This window comes from Rhinolophus hipposideros (genome assembly GCF_964194185.1).
Source record: "Rhinolophus hipposideros genome assembly, chromosome: 7".
NCBI classification, from domain to species: Eukaryota; Metazoa; Chordata; class Mammalia; order Chiroptera; family Rhinolophidae; genus Rhinolophus; species Rhinolophus hipposideros.
The window spans coordinates 49,883,850-49,909,310 of NC_138053.1; the positions used below are offsets into that span (position 1 = coordinate 49,883,850).

Genomic DNA, 25,461 nt, shown 5'->3' on the forward strand with positions numbered 1-25,461 from the left:
TCTTTAAAAAATGTCATTGGGATTTTGATGGGGATTGCATTAAATCTACTTATTGCTTTGAGAAATAGGGCCAAGTCGTCTTTCTACCTCGGAAACGTTCTCTTTTCCACTTTTCCTTTAATGTTTTCTAACAGGGTAATTAGCCTGCCTTCTGGGGTCATGTGGTCTTTTGCTTCTTTTCTTAAAGGAAATAAAAAACAGATAACTGTATGAACACTTACTATGTGGTTTCGCTGTGCTAAGTGCTTCATGGACATTAATATCATCTTCACAATAAGCCCAGGAGGTAGGGACTTTACCATCCCCATCTTACTCATGACAACACTGAAGCACACAGATTAAACGAGAACTTGTCTAAGATCATGTCAGTCATGGAGCTGGGAGGAAGACTGCAGCTCAGACAAAATGAAGTCAGAGACCATGCTCTTTAGAGCTACTCTATACTTCCTTTTCAATGAATTGTTTTTCTAAAAAATTTCCAAACTCTTTATCACCTATCCAACACAAACCCTCCCTCACCTGGCCCAACACAGAGATCCCTTCTCCTGGTCAGGACAAGTTCAGATTCACTGACATGCAATTAGTTACTTACAGAAAACAGTCTGCCCTTTCCAGGTCACCACCCACAAATGCACTGTTACTTTTGAATGGTGTGTAACCCCCCGGGTTGTCTAGTGATTCTGAAACATTGTGGTTGTTTCAAATGGATATTGGAAAGAAAAGTCATAATTTCCTGGGATAGCCAATCAGACCTTGGTTTCTCTCCTCTTTGTGAGCTGCTTGAAAGATGATTGCCTCTTTCATGGGAGAAGGTGGAGTAGAGGCTAATGAGCCCCCTTTTCCCATGGGGCTGCCACATGATGTCTATGTGGTCCATCAGCGCCGGCATGCAGCTCCTGATCTGGGGAGTTATACCTCAGGGACAACCCCATATGCTGGTCTAGAACCTACAGGGAAAATACACCAGGTTGGTGGGTATGTGGTGTGAGAAAGGACAAAGGGAGAGATGGAGACATAAAGATCAGATCAGGGAAAATCTGGTTGTAGTAGGGGTGGGATGTAGTATCCAGCCCAGACAAGGTTAGACACGAGCTCCATTCTAAGGAGCTTCTTCTTCTTTTTTTATTTTTATGTGCTTTTTTTTTTTAAATTAAAGTTTATTGGGGTGACTATTTGGTGGGAAACTCACTACTGGGTTGGAACCAAAGAGTCCTCCTCCCCCTTTTTTTCCCCCTCATAAAACTTGTTTTCTCATTTTTGTTTCCTATTGGCCTGCACATGACTGTTTTACCAGTCAGTTGCATACAAAGAGCAGGTAGTGAGGGCTTTTAGCTTGGTGGTAATAGTAGAAATCTATGTCCATGTAAAGCATTTCTTTGGGGAGAGCTGGTATGTAACTTCTGTCTTCTTTAAGATTATTATCTGTACATGGCCCTCCGTTGACTTCGAAAAGTAATAATACATTCTAAGTAGCAAAATCAGCATCACCCATCAGCTTCTGAATCTCAAGAATATAGGAACATATATATTTTTCAAGTTAATATATGCATATAACAAAAATCCCAAAGAATAAAAGAGGGGGATACATTAAAAAAAATAAGGTTCTCTCTAAACTCTAGTTCGTTTAAACTGTTTTGGTATTTGTAACCTATTCAGCTTAAAAAGTTTCTGAAAGAAGTTGGTACTTTCAGAAACCAGTATCCAGTGATAATACTACACATCAACCAGAATAGGTAAAATGAAAAATGAAATGTTGGAGAGGATGGGAGCAACTGGAACTCTCATCACTGCTGGTAGGAGTATAAACTGGTACAACTGTTCAGAAAATACAACATGTTTGGCCATATCTTTTAAAGCTGTGTATATCTGTATCAAGCAATTCCACTCCAGGGTGGAAACAAGTATAAATGTTCCTTAAAAGACATGTACAAGAATGTTCATAGCAGCCCATTTATAAATGGCCCAAACTGGAAGCTATCCAAACACCCATCAACAAAAGAATGGAAAAATGAATTGTGACATATTTACACAATGGAATTCTATATAAATGTTTCACTTATAACTACATGCAACAATATGGATGTCTTACAAACAGTGTAGAGTAAAAGAAGCCAGGCACAAAAGACAATACTATAGGATTCCATTTATAGACTGTGCAAAAACAGACCAAGCTAAACTATGCTCTTAGAAGTTACAATATTGATTAACCTAGGAGGAGGGGAGAGTGACAAGGAAGGAATGGGATGCTTCTAGGGTATGCGATCTAAATGCTGTGTACATGAATGAATGTGTTCAGTTTATGAATATTCACCAAGCCATACATGACAACATATGCATTTTTTCATATGTATCTTACACTCGAATAAAAAATTAAAAACAAAAATAAAAATGACATAAAACAGCTTATTGGCCTTTTGTGGGGCCCAATAAACTAAATAAACTAAAAAAACTAAAATAAGCCAGTCTAGATTTTGAATACAGTCATTTCACTGGTGGTAGGGAATGACTTAGGCAGACAGTATTAACTCTAATAGTTTCCTTATTATAAAAGCAAATTATTTTGAAAAATAAATTTAGTACTTAATATATGCATAAGTTCCTCCAAATTCAAAAGGTCATTAATTGTTAATGAGCTTGACTATATAATCATGATCTAGAATAAACAATAAAAAGGAAAAATTAAAACATTATTTCAGGGTGTCAGTTTCATTTTATTTTTAAATGATGATTAGATCAGCATTGCATGATGTGTAGAAGATCTATTTTTTTAAGTTAATTAATTAAATTAATTAGTTAATTAATTAAAATAGGTAAAACATTCTGTTGGTTCAAAATTTAAAAATTCAAAAAGTGTATCCTGTCCCATGGGTACCCAATTCCCTTGCCTCCTGTCAACAATGTTCCAGTTGTTTTATGTCCATTCAGAAATATTTTATGCACATACAACAAATATGTTTAAACATTTTTTGCCTCCCATGTAACCAAGAAGTAGTGCACCATAAACACTATCCTCATCTTGCTTTTTATACTTAACAATGTATCTTTTTAATCATTTCATATAAATAGACAAGGAACTTCCTTTTTTTCTGAATGGCTTAATTATACTTTATTGTGTAATATACCAGGACTTATTTAGGCTACTGATAATAGTAATATTATATCCATGCTTTGCCACTTTGAATAAACATGAAATGAATAGCTGTCTACATATATTATTTCATACTGTTAAATAAATATCTGTCTGGTAAATCTGGAAGGCTAGTTAACTGTATTATCAGACATTCATTTGCCTTCTCCACTTGGTTATTTTAGTTTTGAACACAGAACACTCAAAAGTGATTTTGGAGTTATAAGTCATAAGGGTTTTTCAGGTAGAAGCGATTCATTTATTCCTTCAACAAATAATTATTGAGCCCTACTTTATTCTCCCCAGTAAACAAAAGAGGAAATTTCCTGCTGTCCTGGTGTTTACAATTCAGGAGTGTGTTGGGGTGGGGGAAGTGAAGTGGGGAGAGGAGACAGTACATGAAACATGAAACAAATAAGGAAATTATATATATGTGTGTGAGGAAAGGTTAAATGCTTTGGAGAAAAATAAACCAGGGATGGGGACAGGCCATTCCAGGAAGGGTGTTGCAACTTTAAATAGGGCAGGCAGGTCACTGTAAGGACTCAGCATTTGTCCTGCATGAGCTGGGGGCTATTGGAGGATTTTCCCCATTAAGTTTTTTATTTCTTTTATTACATAACATTTTTATTTTGAAATAGTTTTAGGTTTATAGAAAAGTTGCAGAGATAGCACAGATATTTCAGCTTCTCATCCCAACTATACAGGTCCTAATATGAGCATGCAACTCTTAATCCCCTATCAGGATTTCTAAAAGCAGGCTGCCAAACCCCGTTTCAGTTCCCCCTCATCTTATCATATTACAGTACTGTGGTACTGTTCTCCAGACTAAGAAACCAACATTGGCCACCACTTGAAACTTGCACTCTTTCTTCTCTTTTTCCTTCAAATGACTGCTTTCTAGGACCATCCCTTCACCTCACCCTCAACCCCACCTGGGTCAGGCAGTTTTAGAGTTAGTTATGCCGCAGAAAGCAAAACACCCTAGAGAAGTTAAATCTCCAGATAGCTTCACCCACCCATCCAGCCTGATTTTCTTCTGAAATACAATGAATCTTACTTATGTCAATATAAAAAGTAGTTTGTCCTATGGCAACTGATGCTGTACATATAGGCAAAGTACCAAGTAATGAAATTTTAACTGGTCCTTTGGATGACCCAGGCTCTTGGCTGCTATCCCCGCTTAGTTCTCCTCTCCCACCATCCAGTGGTGATGCTTAGGGATACAGAACACACCTGGGTGCCTTTAGTTACGTTATTTGTCTAATTAGTTAATTTAATTTCTCCACATCTTCCTTAGAATATTCTATTCGGTTCCTTAAAGTGTTTTAAAGAATCAGAACATGTTTCCCAAAGACCACTTATTTATTTTAACAACTGCTCATTATTTTATGGTGATGACAGCTGGTGGGCTTTTCTACCACATTTTAAAGAAGAGACTTTTATTAGATGGCACAAACTTCCATGCTCTCTAAATTAATCCTAAAGCACTCATGCTCGTAATGTAGGCCGAGATTAGTGCCTGAAAAGTCAGCCTCCAGTAAATACATGTCACGTGAATGCTGTGATGCTGCGACAAAGAGAGAGAATTTGTAGGGAAAGCGAACGCAATTGCTTGATTTACCGGGAAAACGGAGCAGTATTTTGTACATAATGGACTCTGTGGAAATTGGTTTTATTTGTCTCATTCTTCATGCCTCAGGCTTTGGGATACAGCCTACTCGGGAGTGGGCAGGGATAAATCTCTCCAGAAAGAGGCTTTCTGGATGGATGTTGACGGGAGCTAAGACTTAGGCCCTTTTGATCAAAGCATCCTGCTTCCCCACTGTACGGTGGGGGGTCCTTAGAAAGGATTCTTGAAAAAACAATGAAACTTTTTGGCCTTTCAGCATGATTTCTTTTCAACAATGATCTCTTAAGTAAATCACTGAAGCTTCCTGGGCCTCTGTTTCCTTCATCAGCAATAATAGAATCGAACCAGAAGAGCTATTCTTCCGGGGCTCTAGAATGTTATCCATACCTCTATTTTAGTATTCAATTTGAAAGACAATCTGGAAAAATAAACTGAATAGATCTATGAGTTAAATATGAATAAACACTCTATTTTAAATCAGATCATCATAGTCATTCAAGTTTCTAGAAAACTTAGATTTTGTTCTCCTCTTTTTAGTTTTTTTTCAATCATCCTCTCTAACGTATCATCTCAGCTTATGACCTTAATTATACATTAAATATGATATATATCTCATACACATAATTGGATTCTAATGTGATAGCATCACGAGAGTATTTCTAGTCAATTGAATATTTGATTTCTGTTTGTTAATATAGCCATGTTGTCTGGCTATCTATCAACGTTTGAATATCCTTCCTATGTTTTTGGGTAATTTCCCAGTTTTAGAAGTCTTCCCAAGGTAGAAACCCTAAAACTCACTTTCCTGCCAGCTGAAACGTAGGCCTGTGACTTAGGGCCTTCTAATCAGACGTGTGAACTTAAGAGTCTGAGTGAGAAGCAAGCAGTGTGATGAAGCAGGCATTAAGTGGAATCCCCATTGATTGAGGGCTGTCCTGGGGACGTTAACTGTCTCACACTTTTGGTTGTTTGCCTGTGGAAAGAGAGGTGTTCAGCTGCACAGGAGAGGTCCCTGGACCAGCAGGCAGGATAACTCAGGTAGCATTAGAGGAGGGCGCTGTCAGTGCCAGATGAGTCAGCCACAGGGAACTGGCCTCTGCAGCTGCAGGTGAATTGCAGTCAGAGGTGTGGAGGGAATGGGACCTAGGGCACTGGAGCCGTCTGCTCTAGTTATATGATGAATTGAGTGTACAGAAGGGCAGGAACTGCTGGGACTTGTAATGCTGGTGTGAAGCTCCCTACAGTATCAAACAGGGAAACGAATTCTGGATGCTTAGTTCTGTTAACTTGTTTGTACAAGGCCCTGAATTTGATTGCATAACAACACTGAGATATTCCAAGCAGATATTATTCTCCTGACTTTTTCTTTTAATTGCACCCTTCTGAAGCTCTTTTCAGCATTTCCATTATCGGTTAAACAAAATATGTGCTTGTCTTCAAGGCAACTGACTGTACTGCCAAAAGGGGTTGCTTAACTTTGCTTACGATTTTGCTTAAGGGTGTAAAATCATGGCTGTGATCATCACAAAGCAGGAATTTTTTTTTTCCCCAGTGAACTTCACCCCTCAGTTTCAGCATATCTCTTCGATCCCTTACGGCGGTTTCCATGCCTGCTCTTTGCTGGTCTGCGTTGATGATTCTACACACAGCACAGCAGGGTTTACCAGAGGGCCATTTACTCTCCTTGATAACACCTGGTACAGTAAACATCCACTGTGGAACTGGGAAGAGCTAGTTCAAGCCAGTTTTTCTTAATTTCACTGATCATTCTTAACTTTTTATAGATAATGACACTTTTCTTAATTTCTTCCTACCAAATCAAAGCCTGTGGAAATCTTGCCTTTAAAAATAACCATCATTTTAATGTAGTAAATTATTCAAAGTAAATTAAAATAAGAATTTCACATTTTACTATGCATTTTAAAAAGTTGGAGTTAGAGCAACAAGTTTACAATGCTTTTCCCCAATATGTCTTTATTGTTATCTAAGATGTGATCCAATCACTATACAATGGTGCGGTCTTTCAATGTAGGAAATCTTTCTGTTAAAGACTTTCCTTTATTGGTTACCTGCTTGTCTCTTGGAAGTTTTATCAACTGCCATCTCATCCACATTCTGTTCTGGCACTGCACTCACTACACCCCAAAGGAAACCAGCATATTTTACAAATCTGGGATGACTTGTCACGTCAATAATGCTCAGACAACAAGTTATCAAAGCAAAGCGGAACATACCGTGAAATTATTAACTTCTTTTCTTGAACACAATCTTCAGTGGCTGCACATTATTGCATCAAGTGGGGTATAACCTACATCATTGCTCAAGCCCATCTTTATGCTATGTCTTCTCTTGTTACTCTCAGTGTGCATCTCTTCTTGAAATTCATTTTTTCTTATTCATTTCCTTACTCACATCTTTCAATCCGTGCCACGTCTATGACTAACAAACTCTGAGAATGTATTTTAATTATTTTTTTGGTACATATCCCAATTGTTCATCTGAAAAGCTAATGAATGACTTGACACTTTCTAAAACTAAATGAGCTGCTCTTAGCTAAGATGGATTCAAGTGATTTTCATTTTTTGTGGGCTAAGGGACCTAGATTTAAAAACATTTTCTTACCACCTAACCATACATAATTCATGTTGATTTGTTACACCACTTCTACACTATATGGTATGAAACTGGATGAAGGTTTTAATTTGTAGCAACGCAGGCTCAAGGATGAGTTTCAGCCTGAGGGATGGCTCCTCCTCTTGATGTAGCCTCTTAGCTCTTTGCCCTTCTACACAACCTTTATCTTCTCAGCCAACTGTTACTGTGTGGGCATCTACTCTCACAGTGTGATGTCCAGGACCAGGTAGTAAACTTAAACAGAAGCTTTGCTGCTGAAGGGTGACCAGGAGAGAGTCACCATGAGGATGAGGGGATACAAACCAAGTCACATAATTATATAACGCTACCTAACGTGCATTGAGCGCTTACTATCCGCCAGGCACTGATCCTAAGTATCTTTTTTTCTCATCTAATCCTCATAGCATCCCATTGAGGATGGTTCTATTGTTATCCTCACTTTACAGGTAAAAAAAATAAGACAGAAAAGATAACTGTCCAATGTCACATAGCTAGTACTGTATATGGCAACGTTTCTTAAAAGCCTATGACTTCAGTTGGAGGAAATGAACAAGAGTAAGTATAGGGAAGCTGTAACACCTATGTTTAAATTTTTGAAGAGCTATCATAGGAAAGAAACTATAAATTTGTTCGATGGGTGCTTAGAATGTAATATTTGGACCAAAAAGTGAAAGTTGTTGATAAGCAGATTGCTGGTTAATGTATGGAATAACTTTCAGAGAACGAGATGCATCTTAAAAGAAGAATAAGTGGTTTCGACAGGTAGTGAGTTGCTACTGGAAAGGTCCAGAGACGGGATGGCCCTGGCTGGGGAAGCTGACAGAGGTATTCAGAGGCTTCCTTAGTGGTTTAGATTAGGCATCCTCAAAGACCCCTGAGGCCCCGAGATGAAGGTAAACGATTCACGCTCTAACTGCCAGCAGGGTGCGGTTGTGCATGATGGGTCAAGTGGCAACATTTAATGAACTCCAGGTTGCTTACATTACAGAAACAAGCCTATCGGGACTGAAAGATTGATTCATATTAAGCAAAGTTGATAAAAAATACCTTCAACTCTACAACAGAAAAAAATTGAATAGGCTCTGATGAAAGCAGCAGCTTTAGGCATAATATGGGTAGTGCAGGAGAGTGAGGATATGGATTCCAGAGTCAGCCCATGTGGATCCAACTCCCATTCTACCGTTTACTAATTGTGTGAGCTCAGGCAAGTTGCCTTGCCTTGTTACACCTCAGGGTCCTCTTAGCTAAACTACTGTGTTAAAAACACTCATGTTTGAATCCTGTGAAGGTTAAATAAGTCTCTCTAGAGATGTCTATCTATCTATCTATCTATCTATCTATCTATCTATCTATCTATCTATCTATTATCTATCTATCTACCTATCTACCTACTTACCTACCTATCAAGAAAGAAAAGCAAGAGCCTGGAACATAAATACTAAATGTTTGTTATTATTCTTTCAAAGAACTTCCATAAATTTTAAAATATTCAAACACTATAAAAGGTAAATTATTTTTAATTTTATTAATTATCACACATTGATACATTGTTTTGAAAAACAGAGAAATCAGCACAAAGCAAATAAACATTAATCGAGAAAATATTAGGCCAACATAGATTTGAACTCTGACTTTTAAAAAGGTCTTCTAAAACTGTTTCTTTTTATTTATTTTAAACAATCAATAAGTATTTCATTGAGCATCTGTTATTAAGCCCAGCACAATGCTAAATACTATAAGGAAAAATATAAGAAGCATATCACATGGTCCTTGTTCCTAAATAGTTTATAATCTAGCCACGTGTGATTATAAAGATACATTAAAAAATTCTAGGACCTAGCACCTTTAAGTAAAATCAGCTTTGAAAGGCATCACTTTGGAAGGTTATACACTTATTTCAATAATCCTGCCATTGCTCAACACATTTTTTGCATCTTTTCCTTTGAGATTGCCTTTGGAGTCATTACACAAATTATTTAAGGAAAGCAGATGCATTTCTTTAGTTTAGTATGCCTCTCCATCTTCCTCAAGCACCTAGCTTAGTCACCTGAATTAATTACTAGGTTTGGTGCTCAGTGACTTCTGATTATTTTAAAATCTCAAATTCACCCTAAAAGACAAGTTTTGCTATTCTTGATGACCTTCAGAACAACGCACTGCAGTATTGCTGGACAGTAAGCACTGAGAACAGGGGCATTTCTCATCATCTTCGCATCCCCTGCACCTTTCAGCTCACTCGGTGCTTAAATATAGCAGGAGCACAACATGGGTCATGTGGAATTAATTGAAGGGGCGGCAGCACATGAGTTCTTCAGCGGCTGGAAATATCAGGAGGGACTGGGGATGAAGGCGAGGCAGGGGTCCAGATGGGGCTTGAGAGGGATTTCTTTTTGTTCTATTATTTCCGTGTTTTCTTTCACTACTTCTTAGATATCTGGCTTTGACAGCGAAGGACAGAAAGGTCTGCCTGAAGCCGGCAGCAGATTCTCCCAATATTCTCTTCTAGCCCTGTGTTTTTTAAAAAATACATAGTTAATTAAAAGATTCACACCTATAAATCCTATACACCATTTATATAATATATAAATATATATTGTAATATATTTATTTAATATATTTAAATATATTATTATATTTTTATCTTATTATATATATATTTTTCCAACTACACATACATTATGTAGCTGATCAGATTAAAGTAGAACTTCAGTTTCAGCATATAGAAAACTATGCCCATATCCATCAATGCCAGGGGTCTTTCTCACATGTCTATCCTCAGTAACAATCATTGGATTTCACACAACAGTTCAGAAAAAGACATGCGTTTGACTTTTTATATGTGAATTTATATTGTGAATTACATCTATTCTGAAATTTCTAGCACGGTCCTTCTTGCTCTACTCAATATTTTAATGTAATGACAAGTACTCATGAAGATGGTTTTTAGTGTAGTGAGACAAAGTATAATTCTTCACAAAGTAACTAAAAACAGAATACAAATTATTTTGTCAGTATTTGTTCCTTGTTTTTAGACAAAGAAAGAAGAGCACAAAGGTTTCTGGTCACAGACCTTTGTATTAAATATATTTATACAGTTTTTTTTTCCTCTCCACTTATGAAACAATGAATAAATCAATATTTTGGGATGATAAAAATGTCAGAAATCTATAGTGTAGACAGGTTTGTGTGTAATCACAAATGTCTGCAAACATCAGTATGTTTAAGAGTTCAGGGTACAAGGAATGTTTGGCTTTATTACAGAATAATGTTTTATCTTTAGAGGCTAATACATTTTAAGGATCCCTAGACAATGATAATTAAAATAAGCCATTTCTCACTTACTTCAAATATTTTAATCATCATCAAAGTATGCTTTCCTCCCTTTTTAATTATATTTCTATTTTGTACTTTTTTCCTAAGTATGATCCCTACAAAAACCATCTTCTCTAATATCTTTATCTCCCAGAAGAAATATTTGGCTAAATGATTTCTTGACTATTTTTATAACGTAAATAAATTTACATTAGGAAAGATGTTCTAGTTCAAAAATGAAGATTGTTCTAAATTCCAATGAAATGAATAAAGAAGTACAAGATGGATTAAATATATACTAGCACTGAATAGAGAAAGCATATAGCAGAGATTGTGGCTGGTTTCTAGAAGATGGAAAAGAGATGATATTGTATTGATGGAGAGGGGAATGATTCCAAACACACTAGTAATTCAAGGCCCCCCCCCCAAAATGTCCACAATTAATGTGGGATTAATTGTGACAAATAGTATAATTTAGAAATTAGAAGACTTTAGAGAAGGTGAAGGACTGTTATTCTTCTTTCAACAATGAAAAGGGAAGTTAATTAGAAATTTCTAGAAAACCAAATGTTATACAAAGAAATGTCCAAGTATGAAATAAATTAAAATATGGCATGGATTTGGACTATGGATGAAATGTAAGAATGTCAATTTGACCTTGATCTCAGAACATTCTTCTACAAGTGGCTGAAATTTTATAAAATAGGATTATTTCTCTTTCTCCTTAGTTCCATGCTTATCACTTGGTTCTGCAAGTGAATAAAATTTAGAAAGTCATTAGCAGGGTACCGGGATATTAGATTGAAATTTTATTGGCAGCATCAAGATAGTATAGATGGTAAGTGTCAAAGCAAGGTATGGATACTCTGCTGAAGTTTCAAACTAGGTAGCCAAGAGTCAGTGAGATAACTCACTTGACTGTACACTGGAAAATCTGGATCACAGAGACCAATGAGCCACACACTTTGCTTGTGAGAGAAGAGGGTGCAGTTAAATTGGGGTCAGACCATACTCTCAGTTTGTCTGCATAAAGGAAGAGTGACAGGTCCTCTCGCCAGTCTTGAGCCTAATAAGACAGTGAACCAGCCTGGAGGTATTTAAAATCTGGCCCAAGAGAATCACCAGGAAGGACAGTGGGACCCCCAAAATAGGGTATATCTAGAGTGACTTGCTGCAAAGGATAGGATCTGAAGGGGAAGCAGCAGTCAGAGAAAAACGCAATGCCTGTGGCGTGAGGATTACAGGCACAGGTTGCCAGTGGGAGCCTCTGAAGAGCCGTGACGGTTCTCATGAAGACCTGCCAGGCTCAAAGAACGGGGTCTTCCTACGGGGCCCAGCGAGTGATACCCGGTTACTCCACTTTCCACCTTCTCTCCTCTCACTTTGAATCTGAAGGAGTCAGAAACCATGATTAGCAAGATGGGAAGGGAGGGTTGGAAGCATAAGACAGAGAAAAGGAAGGATCACACTGGACTTCCCTAGTTTCGAGCCTATTGAAGTCTTCTGATGGATAAAAGGGGAAATTTTAAGTTTGAAACATGTTCCAAATTTTGATTTCACATGGAACCGAACGCTTAATTGCTAAATTGACACTGTGTCTGCTAAGTGAAGCAATCGTGGGGCTTTCTACTGCCTAAGAGTACCCAAAGAAGTCCTGGGCCGTGTCAGTATTTTCAAACAGGGACAGAGGAAAGAACTCACCCATCGAGCAGGTTTAAAGAGACAGAGGGAGACCAAAAAAAAGTTGTGTTCTCACTTGTTTTTTATGAGTCCTACTTGTTTAATATGACAATAATAATAAAACAATTATAATTGTTTAATATGACAATTATAATAGTAAAAATGTTATTTACTAGTAGCTTTATATTTTTATAATAAATCTACAGGCAGTTCTTGGAAGACTTAACTATAATTACAGAGCAGAATACAATCATTAAAACTTTGATGAAGTTAAAAGTAATGGTATAACTTGAAGCCAATAGGTAGATGAGAGAGGAAAAGTAGAGGGAAGCGAAGGGAGTCAATTTTTATTTTACAAAGAATGGAATCAACAAATACTGCCTCACTGATGGATTATGACATAGGCGGTTAAATATGCAACTTAAAGCTATAAAGATAACCAACAGAAGCAATAAAAAAAAAATGTTGTAAGTCAAAATTGGGAAAAGGAGAACAGGGAAAAGGGGAAGATTACGTGCTTTAAATTCCTTAGCTTTCCTAAAGGGTAATTACCACTTCAAATTGATAAAACAAGTAACAGAGGGACAAGACTTCAATGTTCATTGCAGCTTTGTTTACGGTGGCCAAGACATGGAAACAACCAAAATGTCCTTCGATAGATGAATGGATAAAGAAGTTGTGGTACATATACACAATGGAATACTATTCGGCGTTAAGGATAGATGATATAGGAACATTTGTGACAACATGGATGGATCTTGAGAGTATAATGCTAAGTGAAATAAGTCAGACAGAAAAAGCAGAGAACCCTATGATTTCACTGATATGTGGTATATAAACCAAAAAGAACAAGACAAACAAATGAGAAACAAAAACTCACAGACACAGAGAATAATTTAGTGGTTACCAGAGGGTAAGGGGGCGGGGGATGGGTGATGAGGGTAAAGGGGATCAAATATATGGTGACAGAAGGAGAACTGACTCTGGGTGGTGAACACACAATGGGATTTATAGACGATGTAATACAGAATTGTACACCTGAAATCTATGTAAATTTACTAACAATTGTCACCCCAATAAATGTAATTAAAAAAAAAAACATAATGGCAAACAAGTTACTTTTGGGAATGGGACTGGTGTAAGGAGGGAGCAACTTTTACTTTTCATTTTATACAATTCTATACTTTCTGAATTTTTATTATTATATGCATGCATAGTGTTTAAAATAACACATATTAATAGAATGAGATTCGAGGACATTAGTAATGTTAATTTAAAAATTCCTACCTGGCTCTAATCCAGGGCTTGGTGTGCATGTTGAGGCCACTTCCCCAACTTCCATGTTTGTCAGAAGCTGGTGGCAAAAAGCCCCTTTCTGGAGCCAGCTCCTCTGCAATCGCCCTGATGTGGTAGGGCTCAAATCCACAGCACCCGCCAATGTACCTGACCCCCAGGTTGTAGGCCTCTCTGGCGTATTTTTGAATATCCCATCTGGTCGCAACTCTAGGCTCCAGTCCTGTAATACAGTAGTAACGGCATCTCTCTTACCATCTCCATTCTCAAATGATAGATGCTCTGAAAGTCATTTTTTTTTTTTCAGTTAAACAAGAACCTGTAAACTTTAGATGATGCATTCTTCAGATAGCTCATTTTGGGTTAACAGTGAATATTTTGTGTCTGATGCAGTCTTGTGTTGTAAGACCACACCTTAGTTGTCCATCACAGCTGTTTCCAGTTTGTCACAACAATAAATCACAAAGACCTCTCCCAGGCGCCTGAGCTTACCAAAGGGATATTCTGGGAGATCCACAAACCCTCCTTTGCCACAGTCAGGCGTGTGGAAGCCCATGGACTGCACCATGAAGTGTGCTTTCAGCCCTGCAGCCTGGAGGCCTTCCATCATGAGCTTTATGGTCTTCAGGCTGGTCCCAGGCCCAAATCGGCAGTTCACACCAATGATTGAAGCCCCTACGCAAAGAAATAAAGAACTTTTACATTTTATTTTTTTACATGTTCATTTTATTCTTTTTAATAGTTGGAAGGTGCCTTAGCGAGTAGACATCGCCCTACACCTCCTAAGTTTTACAGATAAGGAAACCGATTCCAGTTAATTCTTTCATTGCTGAACTGCTCCATTAAGTAAACTTTGATAAATTTCATGAACAGCTGAGCTGCTTACCACATTATGAGTCTAAATTACCTGCTTTTACCAGCTTCACAGCACATGCTCCAGGTGTTACATCATGCTTGTCTCCCTCTGGGCCTATGCACATAGTAGCTGCCACAGGTTTACCAGACTCTTTTAAGACTTCCACAGCCCACACAGCTTCTTCAGCATGCTCAAAATACTAGAAGAAATTTCATTTATTTTCTATTGGTCCAAATATAAAGCAGATTGCGAGTGGTAGAACACAAATGTTACAAAACAGTTATAAAAATGACCGAATATATAGTATGTGACAAAAATAAAACTTGCTAAGGAATGTGTCTCTATCAGATTTACTAAAGAATACCTTTCTGAGTGAATATTTTAGTTCCTTTAACAATACATAGATTTTCATTTAGATGTCATCTAAAAAAAAAATCCCACAAAGGTTTTTAAAATAATTGAGTATTTAAAACCATAATTTTTCAGGAACAAAAGTTTTACTAATAAATTTTGGAGTCATCGTTTATGAAACTGGAATAATGCTGAAAAATAATGAATAGCTTGTCATGCTTTGTATTATTACTTCAAAGTGCTTTTATATTCACTTCTACTTAGATATTCATGAATGTTCCCTAAAGTAGGAAGGGAAATATGATTATTTCCCCAGATGAGAACATTAAGGCACAGAGTGGTGAGGGATAGCTACTGAGTTTCTTTGTGGATAGTGGACAGGACACCCTACTGGTAAATTCATGCCATTTTTAGGGGTACTTCTTAGGAACCACCCAAGTGCCACAATCAAAAAGCTGACCTCGAGTGAAGAAATCTCTACAGAAATCTCCCTGTTTCTTCCTTTTCTGACTTAGAAATAGATTCTGCAGAAGCAGTATGTGAGAAATGATAGAGAGAGTCAGACAGGTTCTTAAAAAACAAACATATTTCCATGATCTGGAGAACAGATAGAGGGGAATGTGTGCTCGGTTCTGCCAAAGATTCTTCCCAGATGGGTTAGCTGTAGGTGGCCCTGAGCCTTGGGAAGGTTGAAGAAGCAAAGTTTTCGATGGGTTTAATAGAGTTTGGGGGGAAATAGCAGTTGGTAGGCTATTGTCCTTGTTGAGGTAAAGACTTGGGTTGAGGACTTGACTCCTGCAATTATGATGGGAAATGGGGAATGAGGGCTTTTTAATTTTGGGAGGCAGAAGGAAGAGAATGTTCTGGGCCTTTATGTGCAATCAGTGACCAATTCTTAATGTCTCTTTAAAATATTATTCATATGTTATTATTTGAGTGAAAACAAAGAAGCAAGAGTGAGGAAGGCATGGACGGAAAAGAGCAAGGGACCTAGCTACTCAATAGTAAGGATTATTTGTGGGGCCCGGATGAGTCTGTGCAGCCACCCACCCCTAGACTTTGGCTTCTAGCCCATACACACAGCTCCTTCCAGCCCTGCCCCTCTCTTGGGAGAGGATATCCTTGAAATCACTGACCCCTTCCTCTGACCACTTTGTAGCGTCCCCCAAGAGTCAACTGCTGTGACCACCCTACTTAGAAAACCAAAGGCTACTGTCGGGCTCTCCTGGGTCTGTCCTTTGGCTTCACAAAGAACCTAGCATACAAGTGAGAGGGTGTTGGCCTTGACTACAGTGCATTTAAATAAACCTTTGACCATCTATGTGGAGAAATGAGGACATCAAGCAGTCCAATACCCTCATGAAAGTTGAAACTATGCATTTATACTTGTCAAAATAGGTTTAACCTTTCCACTATAACACTAGGCTTACCTCTGCAATCAAGAAGTCCACATTTTTCCTGGTAAAAACTTCTAGCTGTAGTCGAAAAAGTTTTTTAACTCTAGCTTCATCCTTGTGGAGTTTATATATTGATGTCTGGCAGATCCCCCCTGCTACCAAAGCGTCCCCTTTGCCAGCCACTTCTCTGGCAAGCTCACAGGCAGCAGCATTTACATCTTCCCACTGAGATTAGGGAACAAGAGTTAAGATGGTGAACCTGGACTTTTAAAGGTAAAATATAGTCAATAACAAAGGGAGCAATGAGCACGTAAAATGAGTACAAGTCGCTGGCTGACACTGCAATTCAAGACCAGCAGAGTTGGGTACCATCTCCTCTACTACCAGTGAGCTTGTATTTCCATTATTGGGTTTTCATACTAGATTTTAGTATATTTGCTTGCCTCCCACACTGCAGAATTGGCTCTATGTATCTATCATAGAGAGTATACTATACTCAGTAAATGTCAGTTGGTTGAGTGAATAAATAAGTATTAACATTTATAAGTACTAACACTTTACATTTATAGAATTCCTCATAACACTTCCTCATCCTTCACCGTATCCACCTTTCTCCACAACCCTGTGTGGTTAAGCATAAATTATCTCCATTTTGCAGAGAAAACCAATGCTCCATGCAGTTGAGTATCTTGCACAATGTCACACAGCCAATAGGTGACAAAGTTGGGTATCCAACTCAATTCTTCTCATTCCTCGCCAGTGCTACGTTCTCTAGGACCACCCTGTCTCGAGATGGACAAGTCAGAAAAGAAGAATGTGAAATGAGAAGGAAAAAGAGCACCTATAAAGTGTTAATTTTCTATGAAAAAAATAGCACAAGAAAATGGCCATGCCCTCCCTATGGCCTGTCCTTTCCCAGTCCTATCCCCTTCCCTCCCCTAGATAAAGAGACAGAAAAAGCTCACTTATTTAGTACATATATGTCTACATAGTAATTATTTAATAGATGTTTATGTGAGATTGTATTAAAGTAGAGTAACACATCAGGTCAATTCCATAGCTTCTCATCAAGAGGTTATTTTTATTATAGATGATCCCTGGTCCCACCAACTCTGCCCCCCAACCAATTGGCATTATAGTTTACCTTGCTTTCCATTTTTTCTTCACTGGCAGAAAAGGTGAAAGTCTGCATGACATTCGATCCTGCTCTCAAGAATTCCATGTGAAGCTGACGAACTACAAAGTAGTTGTTTTTTATTGAAGTTAAAAAAAATTAAAAATCACAGAAGCCATCATTTTCAGCAGCAGCAGCTAACCCACTCACATCTCTTTGAATCAGACACAATTTCAAACCTAGTACTTATAAGAAAGTTATAGATTAAGGTCAGTGGAATTCAACGACAGGACAGGGCAGAGTCCGTACCAAATCAGAGCTGCTTAGAGTAGCCTCACATTGTCCTGCTGATGGGTCTCATAGCCTGGTGAAGTCTCAGGCAGAGATTAAGGCTTGGTTGGCCAGTTGTCCCTTGACCTCTTGGTCTAGAGAGGATTTATTCATTTGCCAGTGTTGTGAAGGATGTAGCTGGTCTACCTTCAGTCAGCACTGGGGAGCCCTCAAAGTAGAATAAGGAAAACTGTGTTTATTTGTTCGCCCTTCCCCCTCCCCTAACAGAACCTGGCTGTCTATTGTCTATGCTCTGTTAAGCTGGTGGTTACCATCAATCATCTTTACCAAACATACTGTTATAATATGCAAATTAGCCAGAAGGATGAATCTGAAGCAATAACAGTTTTAATATGCTAAGGAAACTCTTGAATATCCACAAGGTACATATTCAGGAAACAAATATTAAGATGTATATTTCAGCAATACCTATATATGAAGAAGCAAATGTGTGTGTATGGCGGGGGGAGGAGGGGGGAATGAGAGAGCGAGAGAGCGAGAGAGGGAGAGAGAGAAGCCATTTTCTTCTATTTGCTTCAGCCCATGTGTTATCACTGTCTCCACTTCTTGGCAATTTTGACAAGTGAAACAGTCCTTAGAAAACACATGCTATTATATTTTTTATCTTCTCCCAGTCAGATGTAAGCAAAATGTCACCCAGATAAATACTCTCGGGTTGCTGGCACCAACCTGCGTTTGGATGTTCTACTACAGCTTCTGGAGTCCAGAGCCCAGCCTTCACGTAGCCCCTCTTCTCCAGAGTTATAAGAAAGCTGCCATCTCCAACCACGACCTCCCCACTATCCAGACGTTCCAAAATGCCCTGAAGAAAAGAAAGAAAAATCACCTAAGACCCCTTTTTCCTTTTTTTCTAAAAGCAGTTTCTAATTTTAGGAAAGGCAGTGCTATGTTCTTACAGCTCCAGTTCTGTTAAAATCGTCAGTGTCTAATAGTATTTCAGAAAGACTAACATACTTTATTTCTTGGACAATCCAGTTACTTTTTTTGTACAGAGTGCTGGGACTATTATTTTTTTTTGGTTTTGTAACATTTAGTCTGAGTAAGAATATAGTGAAAGTGGTGATTCCATGATAGGTATTTTAGTTTTTCAACATGTGTGTGGCAGACATTGCTAGTTGCCTAACTCATTGGCATTTTCTCTCTTCTTCTTGGCTAATGTATTTTGTTTGGGGGAGGCTACGTCCCCAACTTTAAAAAAGTTCTCAGATTCCCTTGCTGTTGGGAGGTGGCCATTTGACATGGTGCTGGCCAATGAGCAATAGGTGGAAGTCTGCTGAGGATTTCTGCAAAAGTTTTACTTTCCTGATATGGATACCCACTCCCTTCCATCTTGACAGTTTTTTCCTTTCTGACTGGAATGTCAACATAAGCCCTGGAAGTGTAGCAGTCACCTTGCAGCCATGCCATTGAAAGCCACATGCTAAGGTGAGTGGAGCAGAATGATAACAGCAGCCTGTGTTTTAATCACATTTTTGAGTAGCCGCAGTGGCCACGGACTGCTAGACCTCTTGTTAGGTGAGAAAAATAAGGCTTTTTTTGTGTGTAAACCGCCCAACATGGTCCTAATGGACACAATATTTCATAACTATGCCCTACATTTGCCAGCATGCTCATATACAGTTATCATTTGGTACTCTCAACAGCTCTGTGAGTTAGGTCATTTTACAAAAGAGGAAACTGAGGTTCAGAGTGGCTCAGTGACTTGTCCAAGATCACAGAGCTAAGTAAGTAACAAAGCAGACTTCAGATCTTCTAAATTCCTAATCTAGTCTGTTTCTATTTTACCACCTTTATATTCAGCCTGCCTATAACTTGAATAAAAGGTCGTATCCAGAGAAGTTATCCAGGATTATGGTTTCCATTGTCTAAAACCTGCCTCCCCCAGACACCTGCATGGCTCACCCTCTCACCTCCTTCAGGTCTTTGGTCAAGTAACATCTTTTTAGAGAGGCCTTCCCTGACTACCCTGTGACAAACTGCAAACAACTCCATGGTAATCCCCCCCTCTTGGACAGACTGCATTAGATGAAGATACAACCTTTTAGTGAAAATGCAAGACCAGTTCATTTCAGTCCTGCCTGGACACAGAGCATAACGCTGGGAGAAAAGCCTCCAGTTGTCCCATCTAACCAGTCATATCTGCAGTCCAGAAAAGTAAATTAGAAGGGGTTACACCAGAGCCTAAGTCCAGGCTACCATATCCATACCTTCTCCATTTTCCTGTGGAGGGACTGGAATGGAGCCCCACTGTGTTAGCTGTGTTAACCATGAACACTGTTTAGACAGAGAGATCTCCTGACACTGGTTATTTTTCCATATTTCATATCTAACGATGAATTTTAGTTTAATGTGGAAGGAATGTTAATATTTAACATGATTCTCACCTATCTCTCTACTCCCTCCATAAAACGCAATTCACTCATTTTGGTTTGGACTTTTGAAACATTAAGAAGGATGTAAGCATTAAACTTTCATTGAGACCTTCCCACATGCCAGGTGCAGTTCTAAGCAAGAGGGACAAACACTGGAATAAGACAAGGTCCTTGTCCTCAAGAAGCTCTAAGTCCGGCCACCTTGAGGAAGGCTGATAGGTCAACAAATCATCACAACACAATGTAATAAATGAATGCTGCAGTAGGATGTAGAAGAGAGAATTAGAGGTATAGTCTCTTGTATAAAATCTCATCTTGAAAATCTAAGACACTTCAGTTAACCATGTTAAGAATCAAATGTAATAGTTTACATCAAACAATTCTAGAGGGGGAAAAACATTGGTATACTATTTAGGTGTTATAAGTTAGTATTTCGCCTCCCACATCCAATCTGTCATCGTGTTACACTAAGTGTATCTATTTAACACTTCTCATATATGTACCCCCATCCTTACTACCCCTGGATTATTGAAATGGTCTTCAATTCACTCCAACCCACTCTATCCTATCTCCCATTGCTGCTAGAGCAAAGCCTTGCCTGACCTATTCTTATCTCTGATTACCTCCTCCTTTGTGTTCTACCTGAGTCCACCCTCCATTCCTGCACTCATCACCTGCACTGCAGTATCTACTTACTTACCTGTCTCCTCTCTTTAGCTGGAAGATGTTTGAGGCTCAGGTGACGTATCTTGTCTCTTTCCCTACCACCTCGCTACAGCACCTACCAAAGGGGAGGCCCTTAATAAACTACGAAGAGTTAGCAGACAGACAAGACTGTCTTGATAATGTCATATGTCTCACATCTGCTACAAGTATGGTCCTGAGGAGAAAAAAAATGAACTCTTTAACAGAAAATTAGCTAGGGTTTTAAGAAAATTATAGTTTGACCGTGTCTTCATGATACCAGATAAAGCTAGGACGTTTTCATCTGTTAACATTTTAATTTTTGCCAGTTCTGTAAACAGCCATTAGCAAAATTATTAAGATTTGAATTCAGAGCATCTTTTAGCCCCTCCTTCACGGCTATGCTTACCACCTCGATTAATTACTATACCGGTATGATCTAAAGACAGCTCTAGAATGATAGAGGACTGTGTAAAACAAAGAGCACTGTAAACTAATTTTAGTACATTGATATTTTCATTCCATCCTCCCTTTCAGTTTGGCAGTGAATCTGCCTGGGATCTGACAGTAAACTCTGAGAGACAGTTGTGCCCCCTTTTTACAGATGATCAGTATCTAGACCGCTGGGTTTAAGATCTGGCTTCTGGACACCTCTCTTCATACAGAGAGGGGTCCACCAACTTCACCCTGTGGCAGCAGGCAGACAGAGATCCAGTCTGTCTAAAATATCTCCCCATCTGCCTGAAATTGCCACCATGACTGCTCTTTTGGATTAAAGAAGCAATTGGAGGTGTTGTGTGTGGCAATTAAATGAACTCTTAGACTTATATAATTTATGAAATGATCCCAATTAGTCTAGTACCCACTTGACACTATACATAATTTTTACAATATTATTGAATATATTCCCCATGCTGTACTTTACATCCCTGTGACTATTTCGTAACTACCAATTTGTACTTCCTAATCCCTTCATCATTTTCACCCACTGCCCCAACCCCCCACCCATCTGGCAATTATCAGTTTGTTCTCTGTGTCTATGAGTCTCTTTCTGTTTTGTTTATTAATTTATTTAGTTCTTTAGATTCCACATAAAAGTGAAAGCATGTTATATTTCTCTTTCTCTTTTTGCCTTATTTCACTTAGCATGATACCCTGAAGGTCCATCCATGTTATCGCAAATGGTAAGATTTCATTCTTTTTTATGGCCAAGTAATATTCCATTGTATATACCAGGGGTGCCAAAAAAAATGTGTGAAAGTGGACACTTTGGTCAACGTTGCTTAAGCAGTAGTTCGCCATAATCAGAAGTGTCTGGACGCTCATGGTAACCACTTTGAGCTCCTCTTGTAATTGCACAAATCAAACGTGACTTGTATTCATCTTTTGTTATCGGTACTTATTGAGTATTATAATTTTAATACAGTTTTCCTTTCTTAAAATGTGTATACATTTTTTTGGCACCCTCTGTATGTACCACTTCTTCATCCAATCATCTATTGTTGGGTACTTGGGTTACTCCATATCTTGTCTGTTGTAAATAACGCTGCGATGAACATAGGGTTATATATATGTTTTCAAATTACTGTTTTGGATTTCTTCAGATAAATACCCAGAAGTGGAATTGCTGGATCATACGGTAGTTCTATTTTCATTTTGAGGGAACCCCATACTGTTTTCCATAGTGGCTGCACCAATCTGCAATCCCACCAACAGTGCACAAGAGTTCCATTTTCTCCACATCTTGCCAGCACTTGTTGTTTGTTGATTTATTGAGGATAGGCATTCTGGCAGGTGTGAGGTAATATCTCATTATGGTTTTAATTTGCATTTCTCTGGTGATTAGTGATGTTGAGCATTAGTGATGTGGTCAATTAATCTATGACAAAGGAGGCAAGAATACACAATGGGGTAAAGACAGTCTATTCAATAAATAGTGTTGGGAAAACTGGACAGATACATGCAAAAGAAATTAAATTAGACCACCTTATTACACCATATATAAGAATAAACTCAAAATGGCTGAAAGACTTAAATGTAAGACCTGAAATCATAGAACTCCTAGAAGAAAACATAGAAAGTAAACTCTCTGACATTGTTCTTAGTAATTTTATTTTTTTTGGTATATTTCCTTGGTCAAGGGAAACAAAAGAAAAAAATAAACACATGGGACTATACCAAACTAAAAAGTTTTTGCACAGCAAAGGAAACCATCAACAAAATGAAAAGCCATCCTACCGAATGGGAGAAGATATTCGCCAATGATACATCCAGTAAAGGCTTAATATCCAAAATTTATAAAGAACTAATATAACCCAACACCAAAGAAACAAACAATACAATTAAAAAGTGGGCAAAGGACCTAAATAAACTGTTAAAATACACCTGTTAGCTGAGAAGAGAGGTTAGATCAGCTCCTTCCCACTAACACTGTAACTCCCAGGTACATGTTCACATGGATTGATGTATCATAAGCTTATGTTGCACGAGTAGCGGCCAGGAAGAAATTGAACAGAGACAGCATATTTTTAAAATCTTTTTTTCTAAATGAACTGTAAAAATGAGCATAGTATTAGAGATAGAAATAAGCACAATGTTCTTTGCTTCTTAATCTTTTTATCATGCTCATTTTCTTCAATGCCTGTAATTTACTTTTATAATCAGAAAAACATATACAAAATATGTTTCTGTGAAGTTTTTAAAACTCAAATTCATCATCTTATGTAACTGCTACCATCATTGTGTCCTTTCTTACAGTGTGTATATAAATATTTTTATATATGTAGCTGCGATCAGTCTGTGATATATCTCCTTTTATAAGGTAACATTGCCAAAGTACTTTTCCTGTTTCCATACTTAGCATTTTAATGGGCTACCTAACAACTTATTAAGTGGATGAACCTTAATTTACTTAGGGAGCCCACTATAATAGGGCATTTTGGTTGTTCCTAACCTTTTAGGATAAGTAAGTCTGTGATGCACATTTCCATCTCTATATCGCCCTACCCTTCCCCAATGTCTCTTCTGAATTTTGGGGTACAAGTGGGTTGTTTTGAGGGGTCCTGGTCATGTCCCACATCCAAGTTCATGCCCTTCCTAATTTTGTTTGGTCACTGCTCTTGCCACGCTGCACACACCCAGTGCAGAAATGGGGACAAAGCCAACAGCGGGTGACCAGATCACAAAAGGGGCCAAGAGAAGGAGCTGGGATACTGGGACTGCCCGTGGGATGAGGAGGAGGCATCCCCAAGCATCTCACCCTCCATCCCCGGGGAGGGGGGGGCTGGGAGTGTCCTCTGGGGACTGGTTTCAGGCCTGCCTGCAGCTGGGACAGCCATACTGCTTCCCTTTCCAAAGCCTGACGGAAAGGAGCTCTGGGGCAGGAGAGCTAGAATGCTGTGAGTGTGAGCCTGCTGAGGGAGAAAATGTGAGTGTGGCTTTTCAGTTCAAGGCTACACTACAAATCCCAGCTCCACCCTGAGCTAGTAGGCCTCACTTCCTCACCTGTAACATGGGGGCAATTGTGAACACGAGGGGATAACTTACGTAAAGCACTGTGCGCAGTGCCTGCCCAGAGTCAGTCTCCGTAAATGGACTTACCGAAGGACTGTTATCTTACCCTCACACCCAGGCAGTACTGTCATCAACCTCCCGCCTCTCCCCCACGCCACGGCCCGCCTCGCCATCGGGTAAACCGAGGCTCACAGCCGCACAGGTGCTTTGCCAAGGCCGCAGAGCCGGGCGGGGGCGAAGGTGGGATTTGAACTCCTGGCGCTGGGGGCCCCGCGGCCCGCAGAGCTGACTGAGAACCTCGCGGGCTGCGGGAAACTCACCTTCTTGGTCCCCGGGCCACTGACGGGTGCCATGGTACCGCAGCTCTGAGGGCGCCGGGTCGCCAGGAGCGCGCGTGTCCAGGAGCCCTCCCCTCGCTGGGGGAGGATCCCCGCCGCCCCGTCGGCCCGCAGCCCCAGGCTGTCCACAAGCCTCGCAGCAGGTGCCAGCGCCTTCAGCGGGCCTCGGCCTCGCCATGCTCCGCCTGGGCGCGCAGAGGCTGCGGGGCTTCCCGCTGCGGGGCTCCCCACTGCGGGGCTCGCCCGGCCGTCCGCGCTCGGTCAGCGGCTGCGAAGGGTGAGTGGGGGCCCGGCCTGAGCAGAGGCCCGCGGTGCAGGGGCTGAGGCAGACGCCAGGGTGAGGGGCGCTTCCGCCTCTAAGAGATGGGCATTCGGTTCGCTTCTTGATGTATCTGTTTTCTTTTCCGTGCGCAACCGTACAAAGTAAAACAGTATCAAAAGGTCCCCGGTGTAAAGTCTCTCCTACCCTAATCCCCTTCCCCAGTCAGCTGTTACAGTGACTTCTGTATCTATCCAGAGGTGCTCTGTGTGTCGGCAAACACAGGTGTTTCTATTGTCCTTCTTTGGCTTACTTACACGTCGCTTTTTACAGTATGTCTTGGAGAAGCTCACCATCCAGCTGGGAAGACAGTCATGCAAATAAATATGTTAAACCACTGAGCAGTAATTATAATTAGAGAAACATGTCCACAATGAGAAGCAGCTAAGTGCGGAAGAACGTTTTACTCCATCTGTCTCTCTTCAGCCTGGATAACAGTAGAGGGATGCCGTGATCCAAGATTTATGGACACGAAACTTCATGATGA

At 39.4% G+C, this 25,461-nt stretch overlaps 2 protein-coding genes across 2 annotated transcripts in view; one reads left to right on the forward strand and one right to left on the reverse strand.

Annotated features, from left to right (window-relative positions):
• Positions 1-8,896: 8,896 nt before the first annotated feature.
• Positions 8,897-25,248, reverse strand: BHMT2 (betaine--homocysteine S-methyltransferase 2). Its single transcript, XM_081054004.1, has 8 exons — positions 24,638-25,248; positions 18,418-18,550; positions 17,428-17,519; positions 16,317-16,508; positions 14,587-14,734; positions 14,172-14,354; positions 13,674-13,902; positions 8,897-9,902 (listed from the first exon to the last, which is right to left on the reverse strand). Exons 1-8 carry the CDS (start codon positions 24,668-24,670, stop codon positions 9,821-9,823), a joined length of 1,092 nt encoding a protein of 363 aa, XP_080910130.1. The 5' UTR covers positions 24,671-25,248; the 3' UTR covers positions 8,897-9,820.
• The window catches only part of DMGDH (dimethylglycine dehydrogenase), a 62,967-nt gene continuing 61,986 nt past the window's right edge, over positions 24,481-25,461 (forward strand). The window contains exon 1 of the mRNA XM_081054003.1: positions 24,481-24,932. Coding sequence (XP_080910129.1) covers positions 24,832-24,932 — 101 coding nt within the window. The 5' untranslated portion in view covers positions 24,481-24,831. The remainder of the gene's footprint in view (positions 24,933-25,461) is intronic.